At 41.6% G+C, this 19,116-nt stretch overlaps 1 protein-coding gene across 3 annotated transcripts in view; it reads right to left on the bottom strand.

Moving 5' to 3' along the window:
* The window catches only part of PAIP1 (poly(A) binding protein interacting protein 1), a 31,022-nt gene extending 12,533 nt beyond the window's left edge, over positions 1–18,489 (bottom strand). The window contains exons 1-4 of one of the 3 annotated variants that reach the window (XM_028098042.2): positions 18,416–18,489; positions 16,908–17,077; positions 7,996–8,181; positions 4,526–4,638 (exon numbers count right to left, since the gene is read on the bottom strand). In XM_028098042.2, the coding sequence (XP_027953843.1) occupies positions 4,526–4,638; positions 7,996–8,181; positions 16,908–17,006 (398 nt within the window). In that variant the 5' untranslated portion in view covers positions 17,007–17,077; positions 18,416–18,489. Of the gene's footprint in view, positions 1–4,525; positions 4,639–7,995; positions 8,182–16,907; positions 17,078–17,652; positions 18,158–18,415 lie in introns of those variants that run through there. The other 2 variants (XM_028098040.2, XM_028098041.2) reach the window with 2 other exon arrangements.
* Between the last annotated feature and the right edge of the window lie 627 nt (positions 18,490–19,116).

Here is a 19,116-nt window from a genome sequence, read left to right as displayed (position 1 = left end):
CTAAGATTCCTAGTTGTAAGAAACTAATGGGTTTATTTTCAACTACTCTTATCAGATCAAGTTTTTTTTTTTTAAAGATTTTATTTATTCATGAGAGAGAGAGAGAGAGGCAGAGGGAGAAGCAGGCTCCCAAGGAGCAGGGAGCCCGATGTGGGACTCAATCCCAGGACTCCGGGATCACAACCCGAGCCGAAGGCAGACGCCCAACCATCTGAGCCATCCAGGCACCCCAGATCAAGTTTGTAATCTGTTTAAGCAACACAGGTTTCATGAGGTTCATTGCATACTGGCGCCAAAAAGAAAGAAAATGCCTCACCTTTGTTTTATTGGCTTTGTCAAGAAAGCAATGTTTTGTATTTTTTTTAAAGCATTGTTTTTACTCAAATTGTCTCTGTAAAATGTTCTACTGTGAATATATGAGCTTTGAAACACATCTTTTATATATATATACACACACACATCTATCTATCTATATATATATATATATAGATGGTCTCCAACTAAGCTGAAAATAAAATGAACTCTTACTAAGCCCATTATCCTTAATTTCCATTATTCAAACCAGAGAAAAGAAGGGAAAGGTCCCCAACTGAAATTCACATAGAAACAGAAAGCAATTAGTTTGGTCTCAATATCCCAGAGACCACAGGAGTCATATAACTTAGTTTCCCTTGCTTTATTTTCCCTTGACTTGGCCCATCTGCCATCCTATAAAGTCTCTAAAACAATCACCATAAACCTGTCATTGCCCATTTCAGTGAATTATGGTGTCAGCTGTTATTAAAAAGGATTTTTAAGGGGCGCCTCGGTGGCTCAGTAGTTAAGCATCTGCCTTTGGCTCAGGTCATGGTCCCCAGGGTCCTGGGATCAAGCCCCATATCGGGCTCCCTGCTCAGCGGGAAGCCTGCTTCTCCCTCTCCCACTCCCCTTGCTTGGGTTCCTGCTCTCGCTATCTGTCAAATAAATAAAATCTTAAAAAAAAAAAAAGGATTTTTAAAATGTACGTTAAATGTTTACCTTCTTGGCATTAAATATTTTTTATCTTTATCGATAAGGTGGTGAAAAAACTCAAGGAAAGTCATGTGTTTTGTAAAGCTGATTTTTGACAGTTCTGTTAAAGACAAAAGGAGGGATTTATGGAGACTGAATGGATTCCATGTATAAAGGACCAGTTTAGCTTCGCTTTGTAAAAAAAATTTTTTTTTTTTTAAAGATTTATTTGACAGAGAGAGAGAGACAGCTAGAGAGGGAACACAAGCAGGGGGAGCGGGAGAGGGAGAAGCAGGCTCCTGGCTGAGCAGGGAGCTCGATGCGGGGCTCGATCCCAGGAACCCGGGATCATGACCTGAGCCGACGGCAGATGCTTAACGACTGAGCCACCCAGGCGCCCCAATAAGTAAATTTTTTAAGGAAAAAAGTCACTGCTTACAGAGAATTTACTTTGGGTCAATCTGTGAATCATCCATAAACCCAGGATAATTTATCGTGTCTATGTGGCCTATAGCTTACAAGCCATATTAAATGAGCAATATTTTCATTTGAGTCAGATATAGTAAGATATTTGTTACCGTCTAAACATTCTTTTTTTTTTTTAAGATCTGTGAGAGAGAGAGCACGTGCACACGCGTGAGCTCAAGCACAAGTGGGGGGGGGGGCACCAGGCAGAGGAAGAAGCAGGCTCCCAGCTGAGCAAGGAGCCCGATGAAGGACTCGATCCCAGGACTCCCGGATCATGAACTGAACCAAAGGCAGATGCTTAACCGACTGAGCTACCCAGGCATCCCTAAAATTAATTCCTCATCAGAAAAAAAAAAGTTGGGATATCTATAAATGAAACACTCTGGCTAATAGAAAGGAAGTTAATTAATGCCAGTGTAGTTATCCAAGCACCTTATTGTCTACTCTCCCTTCACGACTTTATCAGTAGTTTTGATGAAATGACCTTTTTGTTTTATAAGTACAATGATTATTAGATTGTACATTAAAATATGTTCATTCAAGTGCAAAAGTAAATCCCTACCCTGTATGTAATTATCTAGATGAGAGGAACCTATACCTCTAAACTAACCCTTTTTAAAGATTTTTCAATTAGAAAAGCATTACATGCTTATTTCAGAAAGGTTAAAAAACAGAAAAATATAAAAAACAAAGTCATAAAACCCAGAGATAACTGCTGTAAAGTAACTTTTCAAAATACATATATAAGTTAATAGAATTATGCCCTGCTTTTTATTTGTTAAAGGACTAGCACTTCCATTAGTATCTTTGACAGTATTATTATATTATGGAAGTGCAGATGGGGTAGAGTCAGAAGAGACCTGGAAGAATAGTTTTCAACCACGGCTAGAGTTCAATCACTTGGGGAGCTTTAAAAAAAACCACTGAGGTTCCACCTCAGTCGAATTACATCAGAATTCCCAAGAATGAGGACAGGATCTCAGAGCCCTATTTTAAGTCTCTAGGGTGACTTTAAGGCACAGCCAGAGGTCAGCAGTACAAGGGAAAAGCAGCCAGCCTTTCTGCCATGCTACCTCCCAGAAGTACCCACTTTCAACACCTTTCGGGGAGCTATACATCTAGATAAGGTTAAATAGCTTTTTAGAACTCTGTCATTTATATTTTTCCAAGTTTTACCTATTCAAAGGCATTCCAAATATTGCTATTAAAATCGTGGTCTTCTGGGGCGCCTGGGTGGCTCAGTCATTAAGCGTCTGCCTTCAGCTCAGGTCATGATCCCAGGGTCCCAGGATCAAGCCCCGCATCGGGCTCCCTGATCAGCAGTGGAATCGGCTTCTCCCTCTCCCCCTGCTCATGTGTGTGTACGCAAGCGCTCTCTCTCTCTCAAATAAAGTCTTTAAAAAAAAAAAAAAAATTTAAAAACTGGTCTTTTTAAAGGCTCCTGGGTGGCTCAGATGGTTAAGTGTCTGCCTTTAGCTCAGGTCACAATCCCAGGGTCCTGGGATAGAGCCCCGTGCTGGGCCCCGTGCTGGGCTCCCTGCTCAGGGGAAGGCCTGCTTCTCCCTCTCCCTCTGCCCTGCCTCCTGCTCATGCTTTCTCTCCCCCGCACCCCCATAAACAAAGAAAATCTTAAAAAAAAAAACAAAACAAAAAACTGGTCTTTTTCTTACTCATTCCTAAGAGGTCCCTCTTTTCATATCAGAGCTCATTGTCATGTGTTACACATTTCCCTATTTTTTCTTTACTTCATATAAATTTATGGCCCCTCCCAATATTATAATCTATATGTAATTAGGTTTAATCTCTTGTTTTAGGATTTGTGGATATCATGTCTTGCTTAAAAGGGCTTTAGCAACCTAAGATTTAACTGTCAATTTCTCTTAGTATTTAGTGTTGCACTTTTAAGTTTTTTATAGATTTGAAATATATTTTGGTGTAAAGAGACAGGAACCCATCTTTGTTTTCTCCCCCAACAAATGGCTAGCCAGTTGTGTCAGCAGCACAATTTACCCTCTACATACGTATTTGAAGTATTTCCATCAAAAGCTTAATTTTCAAGTGTCTCTGGAGTCTACTTTTGGGACCTTTATTCTGTTCCAGTGCAGTTTAACCACATGATGGAATACTTTGCAACCACTGAAAGTATCTTTAAAGAATTAATGGATCAACTATAATAAACTCGAAGGCAACCTTGTTATTGAATAAAACGACTCCCATAAGAAAATTAGTTTCCCTAAATTAGCTTTTGAATTCAAGGTCATGTCAAAAAGATTCATGAAATTTCACATACTGATTCTAAAGTTCATTGGAGAAAAGCAGCATGCAAGAATAGTAAAGGAGATTCTACCCAAAAAATGTGGGGAGGGGTCCAACAGTACTAGATATTAAAAAAAATTAGAGCTTTTTAGCAGTATCATAATAAAATAGGAATAGAACAAGTGATGAAAAAAATATACTGAACTCTAGAATCAAAGCCCAAATATAAGGATGTAGTGTGATAAAGGCAGCAGTTCAACTCAATAAGGAAATGGATTATTGTAAAAAGTGGTATGGGAAAAACTAGTCCAACATGTGGCAATAAATTAGAACCTACTCAAACCAAAAGTACAGATGTAACTAAGAAATATGTAAGTGGGAGATTTTTAAGATCTTGGGAAATGAAAGGCCTTCTAAGCACAAAACCAAAGGCAGAGGGCACCTGGGTGGCTCAGTCGATTAAGCATCCGCCTTTGGCTCAGGTCATGATCTCAGGGCCCCACATCAGGCTCCGTGCTCCGTGGGGAGCCTGCTTCTCCCTCTCCCTCTGCCACTCCCTCTACTTGTGCTCTCTCAAATGAATAAATAAAAATCTTAAAAAAGAAAAAAACCCAAAGGCAGACATTACAGAAAAAAAAAGACCGATATGTGGGACTATAAATTTTTAACAGTATATACTAGAATACAAATAATGGTCCACCCTACCTTCCCCTGCAACCTTCTATAATGTACAGTCTTTAGAAAAGAGGAACGGTCAAATTCTAGTAGGTCTAAAAGTAGCTTTCCTTTAATTTCATATATTCACACTGACCTTTGAAGCAGCAACTGGCGAAAGTTGCCACTCTGTGGACTAATTGTCAGATGATGGGACAGGTAATTACACAGGCGAGCTCCCATGTAAGAGAAATTTGGGATAGATGTGGCCTTTCAAAAAGAAAAAAACTTTTTTAGGACACAAATACATTGTTCTTAATGCAAATACTTAACAGCAACATTCTAAAGAAGAAAACGTTTCCGCCCCTAAAACTGACCACACTGTACAAATGTCCAAGTCTTTTTTAGTTGTTAGGCATAAAGAAATTAACTCTCCCTCCCAACTTTACACAAAGAACAAGAACAAAGGAAAAATTTTAAGTTCTCCCCATCATTTACCTGAGGTCACCAGAAAGCAAAAACATAAGACCTCTTTATACTAACTAATTTTTGCATAAGACAGGTGCATGTACCCAGTTGCATAGTGCTAATTATGAAAAAGAGTATTTGCCAAATGATTGTTCTGTGGTGTTTTTCAGGGATAAACTGGCACAGACTTTGGCATCTAGCAGTTCAGAGCAAGATTCCCAGGCCTGCATTGAGACCTTGGACATCACTCAACCTCCCTGGGCTTCCATTTGATTCCTAAAAGAGGTGATAAATGGTACCTGGTACAAGAGATTAACACTTAAAGAATACTCCAAACACACTTGAGGTAAAGCGAAAATAAAGATAAGCTATTCCAAAAACTAAGACCATGAAAAAACACTACATATCAAAGATAGTTTGATATAGCCAAAACAGTACTCAGGAAGTTTTAACTTTTTTAACTGCAGTTTTTAAAGAAGAGTAGAGAACATAGTTCACTACCTAATATTAGGTAGCATACTAAAAGATTAAGGGACCTGACCAAGGTTACAAAGATAGTAGCTAACCATAATCTAGATGTTAACAAATGGCCTGAGGCCTCTCTGACCCTTTGCTGGGTCTACTTACCAGCTGTGGTAACCTAAGCCAAGTCCCTTAAGATATGTATAAAATAAGGGATAAAAGTAATATCTTCAACCATGGAGGATTAAATGAGTTAATTACATGTCAAGTGTTACCTAGCATGGTAGAAAGTACTTCCTAATTGTTAGATCATTTTATTTCTAATTATTTCCTTGCTTGCAAAGACAACAGACTGGTTTCTCCTGAGATCATTCATGGACGTGTATCTAGTACCACATAAGACTTGAAATTCAAAAATCAACCTTTTCCCATTATGGGCATTGCCTGTTTTCCTTTAGTTTACTTTTAAAATTATCACGCACAACTTAAAGACAAGAAGTTCTATAAGGCTTGTTTTTAAAATTTCTTACTTCCCCACTATACCTCAACTTCACTCCCATTGACAACCATTTTCAATTCTTTCAGCTGAAAATCAGGTTTCAACCTCTGTATCCCCATGCTTTGTGATTTCAGTTTAGACATTATTTCTTACTAGTTTCCCACCATGGACAAGGAATATCCAGCTTTCACCTTGCTTACCCTCACTCCTTTCCACTATTTGACAATCTTTCCACCTACCGACATGGTCATACCATGATTTGGTTAGTTTTATGTTTCCATTTACAGCTGGACCATGTAATATATAGATTTCTCCTTTCTTGCACAACTTTGTTTTCCCTAGACTTAAATTTTCTCTACTCTGTTCTTTACTTACATCTCATTGATTTACCCCTAAACTCACAAGTTCCCAAGTTTCTTCTTAACACATTCAAACACAGCAATTACGCTCATCTTACCAGCGAATCTTGCCTGGAGCCTCTGCCCTACTCCAGTGAAGCCCGGCTATTGTCTTGGGATCTCCTTTCACTACCATCTAGATAATCCATTTAGCAGTTCCTATAAAATTCTGTTTTCTAGTTTCTACATCTTCATCTGTGGCTTAATTTCCTCTTTCTGGTGGAGTACTTCCCTTCAATTCTCAAGAAGGGTTGTAATAAAACTTCAAACCAGATACTCAGTGCAAAAAAATGTAGAGGGTCTAGTTTTTTTAGGTTTTTTGTGTTTTTTTTTTTGTTTTTTAGGGGTTTTTTTGTTTAATATTTTAAAGCTATCCTTTTAGTCTCATTCCATTCTTGTCCTAGAGTCTTGCAGAGATTCCACACAGTAAATCGGGGTGATTTTCAACTTTCCCCCCTGGCTTGGAATTCAATTTTTTTTTTTTTTTTTTTAGATCTGCCCACCTGCTTTCTAGTCTCCAAAACTGGTACTTTAATCTCTTTCCCTCATGTCAGCCCCTATAGGGTATTTGTAGTGGTATTTGGGGAGGAATCAAAGTTGAATATGTATGTTTAATCTGCCATTTTTATAACAGGTCTTCTTTTGTTAGTTGCTAGGAGTAAATCCCCCAGTGAAATTTAAGAACTGTTGGTGAATCTGTGTATCACTGACACAGAATATTAATAGGGAGTACATATTTGAAGAACTGGCTTTGAGACAATCACAGAAACTGTAGTTTGTTAGGTTACAGCCCTGAAGACTAGAACCAGGCAGCCTACGAAGAGCTGAAACTGAAGAGAAATCAGAAAAGCACTAACAATTTCTCCATTTTCTTCTCATATTCCTTTGCAATCCATTTAGAGGCCAAAAGTAGGTATCGGGACAAATGAAGCAATTCTATACTCCTAAAACCTCAAGCATGTCCAGAAACCTGAGAGTTGGCGAGGTAATACTGAGGGGTCCAGTAACTATTCAGAACAAGCTATGAAAGTAATCAAATGAAACACTAGGTAGGATGAAAATTACCTGCCATCATAATCACTCTTCCACATATTCCAAATTCAAGTTGCTCTTTCAGCAATGACTTAGAGAACACTTAAGTTTCTATTTCTATTTATCTCCTACTGTTTTTGGTCAGTTTCAAACAGTGCCCTTAAATCTGTCTTCAAAATCCAGTGTTGTCTATCTCCCCCACAGAAAATAGCATTAATGTGTCAGAGCCCAATATGCTAGGATCAAACCTAAATTTTTTGTGAACAATCTAGACTGACAGACTTATGGAATTAAGATATAAATCCTTGGAAATTTAAAATAAATATAAGCATAAATGTTAAGAGTCAATACAGTGTTTTGTGGTCTAGCTTTTTTTGGGGGGGCTCCTTTATGAGGGAAGAAAGTTCTCCCATTGATTTTTTTTTTTCCTCCCATACTCCAAAAGTGCTATATAATTTGATACGTAGGAGAAGAGAATTGCACTCTTTCTGTGTACTGTTAATTTCAGATCCTGTAAAAACAGATACTTACCTAGCCTCCCTCATAAATGTCCAACAGTCCTTCCAACTGCGTGTACAGAGCCTTGAATCTCCAGTCTGGCTCTGGCCCTAGATCCCCAGCTACAGGAATTTCATACGACAGACTTAAAAGCTCCCATGAACCATAAAAAGTTAAGAAGCATGGAGGCCAGTGAACGTGAAGGAGCAACCACCACCCTTGGGCTTCAGAAAGCTATCTGATGATCACCCGCGGCATCAGCCAACCTACCTGTTGATAGATGAGTTCTACAAGTTCTTGCAAAGCATCATCTGTTGTAACCCAGCCATTCAGGGTCTCTGCAAACTGTTCAATTTCAGTTTCAAAACTGCCAGGCTGCTCTGTAAGATGATTCAAAAAATCCTGAACATATTCTGATAGAGTAGGATAATCCTCACAACCATCTTCATAGGATTCCTACAGGTGAAAAGTTTAAAAAAATGTTTTAATCCATGCAACGGGCTAAAATAAACCTGAGGCAGCTTAAGGTGAGAAGTCTCTAGCACAAGTGATTCTTCACATGATAAAATTTGTTATTTTCCTCAATAAAATTAAGCCCACTGCATCATTCTTCCTCACCCAATGGTCAAAGTGTTATATTATAGCAGAAGGAGTCCATCTAACTGGGTAGGAAATTGTCTTTTCATTCTGGCAGATTTACGAGACAGCTGAGAAAATTTAAGCCAATATTTCACTATAATACTGACATCAAAATTTTGATCTATTTATGGGTATAACATCTGAGATCTGCTTCAAAGTGGGAAGGAAGAAGGGGCCAGGGATAATAGAAACAAGAATGGCCACAGGTAGCTAACTGTTGAGGCCATGGGGATTCATTATACCCTTCTTCATACTCTTAAAGGTATTTGAGAATTTCTATATTGGGGAGGAAAAAAAAGCTAGTAAGATTTGTCATCTGTTAATCCCCAAAGACAGTGAAACATATATAGTTAAGGGACTATAACATTTCCCCATAGTACACTGTGGCAGACTGCTATATCCAGCCTTCTAGCCAACCTTGACTGGAGTAGTTTCCAACTAATGTTTTACCACTATCACCTTTGGTAGTTCCCAATCTTTTAATTAATGGCTGGAGGCTGAACAGGGGGAGTACTGCAAAAGGTATCAGATTATCAACCCTTATACTTGCAATGCCTGGAATACTAACCAAGCATTCTGAAATTTACTTAACAGTTATGATCTAATAATGACTATATTACTGATGAAAGTTACCCTTTTCCAGAGGAGTCAAATGAGAAACCACATGAAAGAATTATGACAATATAGAACATTTTATGAAGGGGTTAAGTTCTAAAGCCAGTGAGTGCATAAAGAAAAAATAAAATCACACCCAGTCCAAATTCCCCTTAGGAAAGCTCCATGTTAGATGAATACACAATCTTAGTAGAAAGGCTAATCTAGCCAGTTGGTCCTATTTTTTCAGCTGACCATCACTTTGAGGCCATGTTACATAGTTTTTATATATTTCCAGATATTAAAGTGATACTACTTACCATGACGAACTGCATGTGCTATCAGAGGCACTAAGGAAACAGAACCAACTGCAGGAAGAGCGGACTCATGTGCCCGTATCATGCTCACAGTGTTTGCTGAGCAGAACAGGTAAACGGACAGATTAAATGTCTGAGCTCAAAACTCAATCCAAATTAAATGACTCCACTCTAAGGGCGCCTGGCTGGGTCAGCTGGTAGAGCAAAGGACTCTTGATCTCAGGGTCATGGGTTTGACCCCTACACTGGCTACAGAGATTACTTAAAAATAAATTAAATGACTCTAAAACAAATTAACATTGACGAAATTCAAATTTATTCATCATAAACATTACAGCTATGTGATGGAGGATTAAATGAGTTAATGAGTAAATGCCCCTGGACCAGTGACTAGCACACAGTAAGGCATTAAGTCAGCAAATCTTTACATTTCTGGGAAAATACTTATATTCCAATGCCATAGCTGTGTTTTCATACCTAAAGGATCATATCTAAGAGCATCTAAAAATAAAAAGCTATGCTTCTTGGTATGTAAGATGATACTCGATTAATGAGCTAATAGCTACCAATCCCATACAAAATATGGGACAGTCACTTTAAAAGCTCTGCAAGGCTGCCTCAATCCCAAAAAACTGAAGCAAGCATTACTGTTCCCTGTGCACAGATGGAAGAAATGAGCACAGAGCAGTTAAGTCACTTTGGTTCTTCATTCAAAACCCTTTGCTGAGTGTCTACTAAGTGCCAAATACTGTTCTAGGTGCTGGGGGTACAGTCTTGGCATGAATAAAGGAAACAAAGTCCTCCTCCAGTGGAACTTATCTTCCATCACAGAAGATATCATTCAGATCTTAGGATATACCATGAAAAAAAAAATGGGCTGAAACTAATTTAACACTGTATATTAACTTACTGGAATTAAATTTTTTAAAAATAAGAACAGAGGGACGCCTGGATGGCTTAAACGTCTGCCTTCAGCTCAGATCATGATCTAAGGGTGTTGGGATCGAGCCCCACACTGGGCTTTCTGCTCAGCAGCAGAGTCTGCTTCTCTGTGATCTCTCCCTCTGTGATCTCTCTCGCTTTCTCTCAAATAACTAAAATCTTAAAAAAAAAAAAAAAACAGAAAAAATGGGAAGAATTCTGAAGAATTAACATCTAATCTGAGAAAAAAGAAAAAAATAAAACCAAAAAATCCAGTCACACAAATACCTAAGGAGAGAGTCTACATAGTAGGCTCAAGAAGCACAGAGGCCCCAAGAAGATAGGTGCTTACCTGACACCTTTGAGAAAGAAAAGCCAGAACACAGAAACTGAAGATGAGGCAATAGTTAATATCAGTGAAGCAGATGGGGAAATTGTGTAGGGTCTTGGGGACAACAGGGAGACTGCCTCAAAAGCCAGTGGAAAAACTATCGGGCAAAGGCGTAGAAGCTAGGGTATGAACAAGGAAGGACCATGTACCAACTTAAGTAATTTGTGAAGTCACACAGCTAGTCAGAAGAACTGAGCACAGAACAAACCCTGTACTTCTAACCTCTATGCTATACTCCAAGTAACTGACAAAGGCTTATATCCTAACCTTGACATATGTAAGAGAAAAATCCATCTAACAATCTATCAACAAAGAACTGGTTAAATATACCAACTTAGATCCACATAATGGATCATACAGCCACCTGACAAGATATATTTATATCAATATAGAAATCACCAATATGTTAAAACGAAAAGAACACAGAACCATTATTCTAGTACAGTTTAATTTTAAGAGATTTATAGACTATGAAAAGCTCTGGCAAGATAGACAAGGGATAAATAGTTAGCCCTGGAGTAAATAAATGCTCATATTATGAATACTGACCATTTTTTATAAAATTGTGAAACCAGTTAAGCATTATAAATGTATACATTAAATATAGTTTAATATTAGCCAGGTACGTTATGTGAGTCTTACAATTAAAAATTAGTTTTTGATATATGGTTTTACAGACTTGTAGTGTCCCTGTTAATGAGAGAAAAGCAGGAACCCTACAGGTCCCAACTGAAGGTATTAATGTCTGGTTTCTATCAAATGTCATTCACTGTGGCAAAAATGCAGTCTGGAACACTGATTTCTAGTTGTTTCAATAAGACCAACTCTCTTGTAAGAAAATTTGAAGTCTGGGGGCGCCTAGGTGGCTCAGTTGGTTAGGCATCAGACTCTTGATTTTGGCTCAGGTCATTATCTCAGGCTTGTGAGATAGAGCCCCGTGTTGGGCTCCCTGCTCAGCGGGGAATCTGCTGGAGATTGTATCTCTCCCTCTGTTCCTCCCTCCGCTCTCATGTGCACACGTGTGCACGCTCTCTAAAATAAATCTTTAAAAAGAAAATCTGAAGTCTGAAAGTAAAAAAAGGAAAGCAGAGCTGCTCTAATTGTAAGCATTACAGGGGATTGATAAAGGTGGTATCTGGCTGGGTCAGTGGAGCAGGTGACTCAATCTCAGGGTCATGAGTTCAAGCCCCAGGTTGGGTGTAGGATAACTGAAAATAAACAACGACAGGGAATTGATCAGAGTCTGTTGTTTCAAGCGAAAAAGGAAGAACAGCATACTGTGGACAAACGAGGACTCTAACATGTTTGAGTTATTTCTCTAGTACCAGATTTTTTAGAGTACAAATTTTGTCAGTTTTCAAAGTGGAGTTAGATGGCTTGCAAGCTGAGGAATATTTAAAGTTTTATGTATTTTTCTTAGACTTCTGACAGGATATTAGGAGGGACATCAGAGAGAAAACACACTTTTCATGGGAGATACTCTGAATGCGTTGCTAGAGATCCAAAGCAGCAGGAATAAAAGGAAACTAATCTGACACTTAGATGGTGGAATAATCAAGACTACTTTAGTTAACTGGATTGAAGGGGGCAAGAGTGTGAAAGAAATGTGAGTCAATACACCATTTTTTAGCCTGAGCAGCTAGTATAAAAAAAACTTTGCAGAAGATAAATTCTTTTTTATACTTGAGTTTCAATGGGACATCCTCATGAATAAGTCAAAACAAATGGAAACACAAGCCAGGAGTTCAGAGGGAGAATCAGATTTCAGATATCAGTAGACAGGCAATGGTCAGATTCTAGGTGATAGGATCACCAAGGCAGGTAATAAAATGGATAAAAGAGAACCTCAGGGACTACAATCTGAGGGAAGAAGGAATGATTTGCAAGTTGCAAGGATGAAGTACCACCACAGTGCCCAAAGGAAAAAGTAGAGGTGCTCATAGAAGGAAATGCTACAGAATAATTTTACATGTTGAAATCTGAAAGAACAATGGTTGCAGTCCTGGAAGTGAAAGACTATGCACAGAGAGGAAAAAATTAAAATTAGTATCTTAACTATTCAGTTCCTATAAAGAGAAACTTCTAAAAGACTGAAAAGGTACCCTTGGCCCCTAGCACAGGACCTAGCACACTGGAACTTGTTAAACTGCATAGATCATATTGTGGTCAAAGTCTACTAGGATGAGGATTGAGAGAACAATAGATTTTCAGACCCAAAGAGCACCAGTAAAGGTCACAAAAAGTAGTATCAATTCAATTAGGGGGATCAGTCAGCAGAGGTTTGAACAGTGAGAAGTAAATACTAACAGTGAATACTTTTACATTTTGGAGAACATCACTACTGAAAGGCAGAAAACAAACAGGCAATGACTTGAGGGGAATGTTCTTAGAAAAAAGCTGGGAGGGAGGGGGAGGAGGGGGAGGGAGGGACAGAGTGTGTGTGTGTGGGATTTTGGTCTCTTAATAAATGCCCCCCCCTTTTTTTTGACGATTTTATTTATTCATTTGACAGAGAGAGAGCACAAGCAGGGAGAGCAGGAGAGGGAGAAGCAGGGAGCCCAATATGGGGCTCAGTGCCAGGACCCTGGGATCATGAGCTGAGCTGAAGGCAGACGCTTAACCAACTGAGCCACCCAGGCACCCCTTAATAAATGCTTTATGAATTCCTATGTAGAATTTTTGGTTCTTGTAAGTGAGATGTGATTAAATATTCAAGCTGTAATGGTTTATCATCAGAGAAGCAGCAATGGGCAGGAGTAGCTAGATACAGCAACTCCCTGGTAAGAAGGCACGGAAAGCAAGAAATTCTAGCAGTGGGATTACAGGAAGGACTCTAAGATAAAAGGGTTCAGAATTTTGGAAGGATTAAGAAAGCACAACAAAAGACTATCATAAAGGCTTTTTAGAAAAAAGCATGAATTCTTGGGGTGCCTGGGTGGCGCAGTTAGTTAAGCAGCCAACCCTTGGTTTCAGCTCGGGTCATCATCTCTAGGTGGTGAGATCGAGCCCTGTGTTGAGCTCTGCCCTCAGTGCGGAGTCTGCTTGGGACTCTCTCTCCCTCTCCCTTTGCCCCTCCACCCCGTGGTCAAAACCTTAAAAAAGGTCTCAAACCTTAAAAAAAAAAAAAAAAAAAAGGCATGAACTCTTGAGAAGAGATTCAACTCAAAGATACCCAGATTTTCTTATAAATATAAAAGCAGACTCAAGGCATTTTTGTCCATTTTGTTCACTGCTGTATTTCCAGTGCTTGCCTCACGGTAAACATCCAACTTCCTGTTGAATGAGTGAGTGAATATAGCTAACTCTGGATTATGGCTACTACGAGGAGAAGTCTCCCTCATAAGACCTTATCCTAAGAGTCAAGGAAAAAACAAGGATATTACTATTCTGTGACTAAGTAGACAGAGAAAAATGCTTAGCATTGACAGAGGGTAAAAGGGTAAATGAATAAGACTAGACAGTGCACTAGAGCAGAGGTAGCAAGCTTGAATGATTATAGAATCAAGGTGGAATACAAACCAAGCCAGCGAGCAATTAGAGCTCACACATTCCATCTAGGGGGGCTGCATCCATTCAGCTCCAGTTTTTGCTCTATCAAAGTTAACAGTCCGGGGGCGCCTGGGTGGCTTAGCTGGTTAAGCATCTGACTTGATTTCAGCTCAGGTCATGATCTCAGGGTGGTGAGACTGAGCCCTGCCTCGGGCTCCATGCTCAGCTCAGAGTCAGCTTGAGATTCTCTCTCCCTCTTCCTGTGTCCCTCCCCTGACTCGGGCTCCCGTTCTTTCTAAGTAAATAAATAAAGTAATAGTCTGGTACAAACACATATTAGGATTTCAAGAGAAACCAGAAAATTCAGATTTGCAACATTTAAGTGTTGGTAGCTTATTAAAAGGTGCCCCCCCCACAAAAAGATACACCTGCAGGCCACACATGAACCATGGGCTCCCAGTATGCAATCTGCTCTGGCAGACTGAACAAAGAAGCAGCTGATATAATAGAGGATATCAAGGAATGCCTAACAGAGGACAGTGGCTCAAAGTAAGTGAACATGGCTCATTACACTGCTCTGTAGCCCTGGAGTCACTTGAACTCTGTAGAACTATGTAAACTAGTTTAGTACAGGCTCTGGAAAAAAAAAATTGCATCCCTCCTATCATAAAATGGCCGAGGTAAACAGGGAGACAAAGAGAAAAGTTTTGTGGCTCTTTGAAAGTAAGTACTCTTTACTATTTTATTCAACTACTCACAGCTCTCTAATCATTCATTTCCTGAGCCAAATACAACTTTTTGGCAAGAACCCAAGTGTTCTCACTTCTACTTTACATGACTGACAGCCCCTTTCACCCCAAATCAACTGCTCTTCCTGCTTGCCTATACTTTCCCCTTCCCAGCCCCAAAGCTTTTTCCTGGGCAGTCTAAGATGCATGGAGTTTCTGAAACATAAAATACAGCCTTTCCATACCTTTCCTATCAAAAAATGGAAGGAAAGCACTGGCCCCCAGCCCCAAGAAGTAACAAAGTGTGTGTACCACTGTTAGTTAACAGGTAAATATAAATTAAAACCAGAAGCAGATACCACACACCCACCAAAATGGCTAAACTTAACAGAAAATTCCAAATGCTGACAAGGAAGCAGAGCAATTTGAAATCACACACTACTCAGAGTGTACACTGGAACACCTCTTTGGAAAACTATTTGACAGTCTCTCTTACAGTTGGCTACCAAGGCACTTTGACTCCATTAGGTGTAGAGATGTAGAGATTATTTAAAAGTAAAATCTTTGGAGGGGGGGAAGAAGAGTTGGCTACCCTGTGTCCTTGTGATTCCACTCCTAGGTATGTACCCAACAGAAACAAGGGCAAATATCCACCAAGACGTGGATACACAGACTAGCAGCCCTATTCACAACAGCCCAAAAGTGGAAACTACTCAAATGTTTATCAAGAGACAAAGCAGAAGAAAAAAAAAAAAGACAAATGGACCGTGGTATATTCACACAGTGGAATGCTAGGAGAGTAAGTCACCTTCAACTATGAGCTACAAGGTGGATTAATTTAGATGTTGAATAAAATTGTGCAAAGATATTCTGTAGGACTCCAATTATACAAACTTTGAAAACAGGCAAAACTTGTTAAGTCAAAATAGTAATTAACCTAGGAGAGCAGTAATGATTAGAAGGGGTTGGAAGGAGTTTTCGGGATGCAGATGACATTCCTTTTCTTGATTTGGATGCTGGTTGCCTAAATGTTCACTTCGTGAAACTTTGAGCTAACCTTTATGTACACTGTTTCATGTTAAATGTCAATAAAACTAAGAAATTAGGAAACATAAGAATTCTGCCAAAGTTATCATCCTTTCTTTAACCCTCTAATCGTTCCTGCCCCACTTATATACAATTAATTGCTATGCATTTACCCAGGACACGTTCCTTTCTATATATCCCAGCTGTGCTTTGTATTTTCTCCCACTGAAGAAAAATGTGATCAATTTTTTTAAGTTCTTATACTGACAAAGATGAATCTGAAAGTTTAAAAGTTCTTCAGACCTGTGTAAACATTTTATCAAAACCCTTTATATTTCTTCGTAACAGTAGTTAATTAGAACCAGAAACACTTCTGTTTTAACAGAGCCCAGATGTGTAACATTCAAAAGCCTACCTCAAATTAGCCTGCAGCAAAACCATGGTTTAATTTACCCTAAAACTACCAATGAATATTCAGCTATCTTGCTAAAATCAAATTTAAAGTCAGCTTTGCCAGGCCATTATTCTTTTTTTTAATTTTTTTTTAAAGATTTTATTTATTTGACAGAGAGAGAGCGAGAGCGAGCGAGAGCAGGAACACAAGCAGGGGGAGTGGGAGAGGGAGAAGCAGGCTCCCCGCCGAGCAAGGAGCCCAATGTGGGACTCGATCCCAGGACCCTGGGATCATGACCTGAGCGGAAAGCAGACGCTTAACGACTGAGCCACCCAGGCGCCATTATTCTATAGATTGTCCAGTAAGTCTGAACACAAATCTTAGTTTTATATATTGAAAGTGCCCTTAACCATATCCTGTATTAGCCTAGAAATACTCTAAAGATACTGGGAATACAGCAGTGAAGAGACAAGGTCTACTCTCAATTTACATTCTGATATTTAAAACATGATAACTACAAAATATATTCCTGAATCAGTTTGGTTCCTCATGAGTTCAAAGAATTCATAATAAAAGGTTTTTATGTGTAGTAGAAAGCACCAGCATACTAGTAATAAAATACAGTAATAACCACATTATCCCAGTAATAGTAACTCAGAATTGTGGTAAAAAGGCCTACTTACTGTATAATTAGAAGAATAACCTGATGGGTAAAATTCAGGAGCATTCGCAGACAGCTTAGACATTAATACAGGAGCTACAACCACCTGGGGTTTAGCCATTGCTGACTCCAAGTTCTGCTGTGGGATATTATCCTGTGAACTAGGTGGAGCTCTCAGGGGCCTCGTTTGTTCTGAGAAAGGAAAAATGAGGTGTTAGTCGCATTCCTTCCTTTGTACAGCAACTTACTATCTCCTGAAAAACCAAATGCGAAGGGCAGGTTTTTAAGAGTTAAACGAGAACAGTCACGAATTTTAAGGTTAACGCCAGAATATATACAGAGCCTGCAAAAAGGAACAATGGACTTGCTTTAGCTCATTTACGGCCATACCTGCCTCCTAAATGAATGTTTGAGGGCTTTCTTTCCCTTTTTTCTTAAGGAGTCGGTTAAAAAGAGGTGGTTGCTCGCCTGAGGTCTCCCTTTCCAGGGCTGGGAGGGGGAGGCGATTTTTACTTCCTCCCCGGACGGCCGAACTCGGAGACCGCGCACTGGGCCCCTCCCCCAGCCGGGGCGCACAAAAGGATTCCTGCAGCCACCTTCCAAACCCGTTCCGGGCCCGTCCCCACCCCATTAACAACCGGGCCCCTCGGGGAATGCTTTCGGGGAACGGGGGGGGGCGGGGAACAGCGCGCCGACCTCGGCGCGCGCGGAGGGCCGTGGGGAAGCGTTGGCCCAGGAGGACGGGGTCCCCTAGAGCGGCTCCGTACCTGGGAGCGCCCCGGGCCGGGGAGGCCTCTGGGGGCCGGCGGGGACCTCGCACTGGGCCCCTGGCGGCGGGGCCGTCCTGGGCTGGCGCAGCGGCGGCGGCTGCAGGAAGCCCGGGGCTTTGGGCTGCGGCGGCGGCTGGTGCCGCGGCCGCTCAGCAGGCCCCGCTCCGTTCGGGAAACCGCCGCCCTCAGGCCCGCCCCCTCCGCGGCCCAGGCCCCGGCTCCGGCCCCGACCAGCACCTGGGGCCCGATCGAAACCGTCCGACATGCTCCTCCTCCTCCTCCGCCGCCGGGGGCCGCTGCCGCTGCGCTCGGGAGAGGACGCGGGGGGAGGCGCCGCGGGCCGGCTCTCGCCGCCGCGCTCACTCGGCCCTCATGGAGGAGGAGGGCGGCGGGCCCCTGCTCGACTCCTCGACGCTTCGGGCGGAGCGGACGGCAGTCGGAGCACCCGCCGAACCCGCCGCTCCAGAGCGCCCGCCCCCCGCGGCTGCCCTCCGCTTTTCGATTCTCCCCAAAACCCGGCTCCCCCGCCTTCGGCACGGCGGGGGCGAAGGCGGGTCACAGCGGCCCCCCGCGGCCCGGAGGCCCCGGGCGCGCCCGCCGCGTCTGCTCCTGTTCGCGACCGGCTGGGAGCCGCGGCCCACCAGGCCGCCCGGGAAGCGGCGTCCCGGCCGCCAGACAGCCCGGCTTGCCGCGGGGGCCGGCGGGGCGGGGGAGCATCTCCTTCCCCACGGCCGGGCCGAGGGCAGAGAGGGGCGCTTACCCCAGGCGGGCCCGACCCACGCCGTGGTTCTCAGGAGAGAAGTGCGAGACTGACGGTTGATGCCAGGAAAATAAAAATACGGGGGGAGGGGGCGTGGAGGCAGCGCCAGGGTTCGCGGACGCGCACCTCCGTGGGCGCGCAGGTGTGTTCAATAGCCCGGCCGGCCGACCAGAGGACTGGCGGGAGGACTGGTCCGGAAGGAGGGCTCCGGGAGAAGCTCTGCCACCGGCCTCGTCGGCCGCGGCAAAGGGAGGGAGGAACACAGTCCAAATGCAGCCCCCCTCCCCGCCCCTTGCAATTCACAGCAGGTATTTATCCCACCTACTGTGCCCAGGCTTCAGTTTTCTCCCTTTTCTCTTCCTGTCCAGTTCTGAAAACGCACTTTCAATGAAATTCCCCTTTTTCGTCAACTACTAGCTCTGTCCAATAAAAATATAGTGCGAGCACAAATGCAAGCTACTTATGTAATTACAAATTTTCTAGAAGCTACGTTAACGAGTAAAGAAACAGGTGAAATTATTTTTAATGATCTATTTTACTTACCCCAATTCATCCAAAATGGTTGCATTTCAACATATAACTAATACAAAAATATTAATGAGATGTTTTTCCTTTTTTTGGTACTAATCAAAATCCACTGTGTATTTTGCACCTTCAGCATGTCTCCGTTGGAATTAGGCACATTTCAAGTGCTCAGTAGG

Source organism: Eumetopias jubatus, unplaced genomic scaffold, assembly GCF_037043125.1.
Source record: "Eumetopias jubatus isolate StellerSeaLion01/CBP00866 unplaced genomic scaffold, mEumJub1_p1.0 scaffold_5, whole genome shotgun sequence".
In the NCBI taxonomy this organism is placed as follows: Eukaryota; Metazoa; Chordata; class Mammalia; order Carnivora; family Otariidae; genus Eumetopias; species Eumetopias jubatus.
The sequence above is the reverse complement of the archived record's forward strand: the minus strand, read 5'-3'. Positions and strand labels throughout refer to the sequence as shown.